The sequence below is a fragment of the Arachis duranensis genome, unplaced genomic scaffold (assembly GCF_000817695.3).
Source record: "Arachis duranensis cultivar V14167 unplaced genomic scaffold, aradu.V14167.gnm2.J7QH unplaced_Scaffold_71107, whole genome shotgun sequence".
NCBI classification, from domain to species: Eukaryota; Viridiplantae; Streptophyta; class Magnoliopsida; order Fabales; family Fabaceae; genus Arachis; species Arachis duranensis.
In genome coordinates this window covers 3,029-8,813 of record NW_026265052.1, presented here as the reverse complement: position 1 = coordinate 8,813, position 5,785 = coordinate 3,029, and the positions used below count along the sequence as shown (strand labels likewise).

Below are 5,785 nucleotides of genomic sequence, written 5' to 3'. Positions count from 1 at the left end.
AACATCGTGTAAGTTTGAAGGCCTCTATTGTTATCTCCGGACGCTAGTTCTTATCCCTTGTTCTCTCTTAACGTCCGGTCTTCCCAATCCTGTCTTTGATCTTTGAGGAAGTCCCCCCGACTTGGATTTAGGGGGTTAACCCTCATTCCCTACAGTAGCATTGACCCTTACCTTTTTCGGGCTTCCATGTGAGCCAGTTTTCAAGACTTTATACAGCAGTGGTAAGGTACAAAAATGTCATTTCTTCCGGATCTACGACTTAATAGAAAGATAGGACCAAAGTCAAGTGATTCAACTCAAGCACGAACCGCTACCTCTTCTTCTCCGACTTAAAAGAAAGGAGAGGGAATGAGAACGAAAGGGATAAAGATCGAAAGGAAGGTAAGCTACGAATGAGAGACAATAGGAAAGCTCACCGGAATAAGGATGGCAAGATAGGGCATGATAGAAAGCCAAGAAGAAGAGGGACTACTTTGATAGCCTAGCTTGATGTAAGATATGGATCTAAACCTTCGAAAAAGGTAGGAATGAGATAGTTGGGTTTTCGTGGCACTCTTTCTCTTACTCGAGAGCAGACTTCTGCCATGGGACTTTAGGATTTTTTCATTCCTGAAAGAAAAGGGACGCAAGCTATGTCAGTTGACCAATGGAATGCTACTGAAGGGATGATGAAAAGTGGTTCTGAGTCCTCGAGGGCAAGTGAGACTGGGATGACATACAAGCAGGTATTGCAGAGTCCTCCTGGAATGACTAGACTGGTTGAAAACCTTCAGGCATAGGATGTGTGAGAGCTGTTCGAATCTCCTCCATGCAGAATTATTTGATTCTGGAGCCATCCAGTTGGGTTCTGCCATAAAGGATGCTGCTCAGAGGTTGGTCCCCAAGCAGCCAGTTCTGTCACTTGGGGGGCAGCATAGGAGAACTTTTTTGCAGCTTCGGAACTTCAAGAGCGGAAGACCTACACCAAATCCGCTGGCAATGTTTGGGAAGATGCCTAACTTTCCAGAGAAACCTAGGATGGTTAAGGTCCCCATTCCACCTGCTGATCAATGGCTGTCTGCTGTCCATAAATCCAAGTCTGAGTTCTGGTCAGTTTGGGTGACTGTGCCCCAATAGATGGGGGTCTTGAATGAGTCCGCTAGCTAGCTTCCTAGAAAGAAGCACGAGCGTCACGCTTTGAAGCCCCGCTATCGGGAGGAAGAAGACTCTTGTACTTACAGACAAGAAGCGTGGGCCTCTTCGATAGAAGCACTAGAGCGGTGTGATTCAATTCTACTCGTTCTAGATATACATGAAGTATAGAATCGAGGTCGCTGGGATCAATGAAGAATTTTGGATCTTCTGTAACATGAAAACATTTCATTAACTAGAACATGTCATGAACATTTGTTTAGTCTAGAACATTTTTTGAAGTATGATATTCAAATGAGGCGGAAATAAGAGAACGGATCTCCTGTTGTTTGTACCATTGAATTGAGTAGTTGAATAAATGTAGCTAACGAACGATGGAAGAATCGAAGATGTGCCGCTCCTGTTATTTTGCATTTGCATTCTGTTGTTTGAGACCTTGTTCTTTGAAAAGATCGAACGAATGCAGCTATGTTCGACTGATTTTGATTGATTTGAATCCGGGTAAAATGCGCTTTCATTGTTTTCGCACTAGGCGAGATGAATGAAAACAAGGCCAATTCAATAGCTGCAAAGCACGTAACTACTTTACCTAAAGCAGTGGGCTTCGAACTGGCAATTCAATCTTTCTTCCCATCGCCATGGAGCTTAGTCCCGTCTTCGACTCTATCCAGTCGACTTTTTTTCGAACCAGTACGGGGAAAAACCTTCATTATCATGAAAGGTACGGGAACACATAAGCAAGAACGGCGGGAAAGCGATTAAGGCAAGGGGAAAAAATTCCGTGGTTCGGGGAAGTGACCCTAGTAGTGTGTAGGTAAGGGAATAATAAAGCTTACCTGGAAAAAAGGCAAGGGTGTACAAAGCCATAGTTCGGGGTTCTCGCCATCGACTCGGTTGCTTTCCTTCTCAATACCGGGGCAAGGGCTCCTTCTTTAGCTATTAGCGCCCGTGGAGATTGTTTGGTTTGGCCTTTACCGGGGCCTCCACTACAGTATACTATATAGATAGGCTAAAGCCCCTCTTTCACAGTCGTTTCACCCCGGAGAAACCGAAACATAGCCCTTCTCATTTACATGAAAAGCTGTTTCACCCAATTCGTACACGGCAACTATTGCTTTCCTCGAAGTCAATTCACCGACGCAAGCAACCTCATCAACGGGATCGCCCGACAACGAACTCTTTGTTCGGTCAGCGAGTGAGAGGAGGAGGGGGCCCCTTACGAGGGGAAGAAGGGACATGGTTATTATTATTACCCGCCGCACCAATAATACGGGAGAAGGGAAATCAAGCAAGACCTGTGAATCCTAAGAAAAGAGTTCTGAGGAATGTGAGATGCGTAGGGATGAGATAAGCGTTGGCTAAGAATATATAAGGGAAGCGGAAACTGCCCACAGAATCCTGGAAAATGGGCTTTTGACCTGGCTAGCGCTATTGCTTTGCAAGGTAAGGAAATGTTCAACTCGTCTGCTTGAAATCGATAGAGTTGAGAAGCGTCTGCTAATCATGGTACGAGTTCTCTCTTTAGGTCAGTCTGATGTTCAAGTATCAATGAAAGTCTTATTTCAGCGAATGCAGTAAGGCTAACAGCTGGCTCTGGCTGATTCGATGCCATCTATGAATCCTTCCCTCCCTCCATCTGCAGCCTTTATTGCCTTTATTCTGTGTCTTTTCTCATTCAAAATGCAACTTTGAAATTGCGTAGGTGATGGCAGAAAATCCATCCAGAAATTACGTAAGGTGATAGAAAGAATCCTTCAGTAGGCTAATCTTGACAGTTTTCATTTTCGATTGAGAAAGCGGCAGGCCCAAAGAGCACTACAGTAGCGCCTTGCGAGGTCGTAGAGCCGGTAACCCTCGTTCGCCTAAGATCGAAAATGCTCTGTCTTTGAGGAAAAAGAGATATAGATAGTGTTCCAGGATTTCATTGTTTTGAGTCTTTACTTAACTCGACCGCCTTTCTACTCCCATGCTTTTCTTTGGTCAACAACCAAGCACATTTCACAAGAGTTCTTCACTACTCCTACAGGCTTGACGGAGTTCAGAGTTCAGTCTGTCTGGAGGGAATTATTTTGGATCAATCACTATGTTTAACAACGTTCGACGCATCTCTTTATTTGATGAGAAGAGTCTTAACTCAACTTCGAGTGATACAGCTTCTATGTGGAATGATTTTCCATCGGTCCCTTCTGACCTGCCACCCTTACCAGCCGACTCGGTTCCATCTGTCCCCTCATTACCTTCCATAGCAAGTGATGTTGAGGTGGAGCAGCCGGCTCCTTCTAATTATAATTACGAGACTCATGGTATTGATGAGGATCATCCGGGTCTTAACCCGGACAGTGAACGTATAGTAGAGCTTCAATCTGATATACACGATAAATTGGGAGAGTTGATGACTAACAAGAGTGACCAAGACGTTCTGAGTGCGGCCGAAGCTTTACATGGCGAAAGCAACAATATCCCTTTTCTGGAGCACCTGTTAGATGATTTGAACAAAAACGGAATAGAAGGTGAAGCCTATAAGGATGCCCTGGATCTATCGGGTATATTACCCAATAAAGCAGCTTTTTGTGATGCAGCGGAGCCATGGCAATTAGGATTTCAAGACGCAGCAAGTCCTATGATGCAAGGAATAATCGATTTACATCACGATATCTTTTTCTTCCTCATTCTGATTTTGGTTTTCGTATCACGGATCTTGGTTCGCGCTTTATGGCATTTCCACTATCAAAAAAACCCAATCCCGCAAAGGATTGTTCATGGAACTACTATCGAGATTCTTCGGACCATATTTCCTAGTATCATCCCGATGTTCATTGCTATACCATCATTTGCTCTGTTATACTCAATGGACGAGGTAGTAGTAGATCCAGCCATTACTATCAAAGCTATTGGACATCAATGGTATCGGACTTATGAGTATTCAGACTATAACAGTTCCGATGAACAGTCACTCACTTTTGACAGTTATACGATTCCAGAAGATGATCTAGAATTGGGTCAATCAAGTTTATTAGAAGCGGACAATAGAGTGGTTGTACCAGCCAAAACTCATCTACGTATTATTGTAACACCTGCTGATGTACCTCATAGTTGGGCTGTACCTTCCTTAGGTGTCAAATGTGATGCTGTACCTGGTCGTTTAAATCAGATCTCTATTTCGGTACAACGAGAAGGGGTTTACTATGGTCAGTGCAGTGAGATTTGTGGAACTAATCATGCCTTTACGCCTATCGTCGTAGAAGCTGTTCCTAGTAAAGATTATGGTTCTCGGGTATCCAAATTTCCTAGTATCATCCCGATGTTCATTGCTATACCATCATTAGCTCTGTTATACTCCATGGGCGGGGCCCTCTCGCCATTGAGTGCTTTGTGTGCGTCCTCCCCCTCCGTAAATGGGTCGTCCAGTACCGGCTGGACGTCGTTACTGGGGAGCACCTCGCAGGAACCGTCGGGCGTCTCTTCGCCCTCGGGCGTGTGGACGCATTTTGAGCATGCTGCGAACTCCCCCGGGAGTAGCACATCAGTAACGCCTATCCCAGCAGAACAAGCAGTGCCTCCCGCTAATCCTGTAGCTTCCGGGGAAGCGGAAGCCGGTCCATCTCATGTGGCCCACTTTCCGTATAACGAGGCGGAGGTCATTGGGGGGGACTCGGTTCTGTCGATCCGGACGCGGCTTTTGGAGGAAAATCCCTTTGCCTCCGCAGAAGAACTCCGTATTGCTCATCTTGATGCCGAAGACCTGTTTGAGGTCAAAGCAGATATCGCCATGGAAATGTCTGCTCATGATCCAACTGGTGATTGGTTGAACCGGGGGGCGTGGGCCCTCGGCAACCCGCGGACAAAAACTGGGGAAGATTCTTTGGAGAATCTCCTCATTATACGCGACAAACTTCGCCAACGGGACTGGGAAACCATCAGGAATTTGCAAGAAAGGATGCTTTTCAGGAGGGGCTAAAATAAAAAATATATATTATAGAGTCAGTAGAAAACGCGAAATTTCCCCTCATTAGAAAGGGGGGAGGGGTCCCGAGATCCTGGGCAGCGGGGTCTTCCCATCATGATCGACTAAAGGGAAAGTCAGAGATATTGGTTCGAGTCAAATTCATGATTCCACTGCAGGGGGACTTCATTCAATCGAAGAAAAGAAGGAAGCATTGTACTCAATTTAGGCCGTTGCAGCTAAAATAACGGGGGAAGGGGGGAGGGAAATCAAATGGATTCAAGTTTTTTTACAAAAAAAAACAGGAAGAGGTTCGATTCCTCTTTGATTTTTTTTGCGCAGTATCGACCTTCCGTCTTAATTCAACGAGAATATCATACTTCCTCTTGACAATCCTGGATGCCCAAAGTCTTATGACCGATGGCTCGGGAAAGTCTACAATCACAATTAATGTGAATGCTTCCTCTCCCTGCTCTAGGCCGGTTAAGCCCAGAAGCATACAAAAGGTACTCAGTACCAGAGACACCTCACAGGAGGATAGGCCCCCTACCCGAACTAAGGCAGGTGGGCTGTAGTTCAGGGACCTCTTAGCAACCTCATCGTAGAGTTTCCACATTAAACCAAATCTAACTAACTGTGGATCCTCCCTAGTAGCTTTCCAACTACTAGTTACGACGGGCGCTTTAAAGAAGGCTTCGACTGAAACTTCAG

At 45.4% G+C, this 5,785-nt stretch overlaps 1 protein-coding gene across 1 annotated transcript; it reads left to right on the top strand.

Moving 5' to 3' along the window:
* Positions 1-435: 435 nt before the first annotated feature.
* Positions 436-5,257, top strand: LOC107472384 (uncharacterized). Its single transcript, XM_016091906.3, has one exon. It carries the CDS (start codon positions 3,215-3,217, stop codon positions 5,087-5,089), a length of 1,875 nt encoding a protein of 624 aa, XP_015947392.1. The 5' UTR covers positions 436-3,214; the 3' UTR covers positions 5,090-5,257.
* Positions 5,258-5,785: the final 528 nt, after the last annotated feature.

Bases quoted from the DNA above. Each gene is read 5' to 3' on its own strand.
- LOC107472384 (XM_016091906.3), top strand. From the start codon at position 3,215: ATGTTTAACAACGTTCGACGCATCTCTTTATTTGATGAGAAGAGTCTT.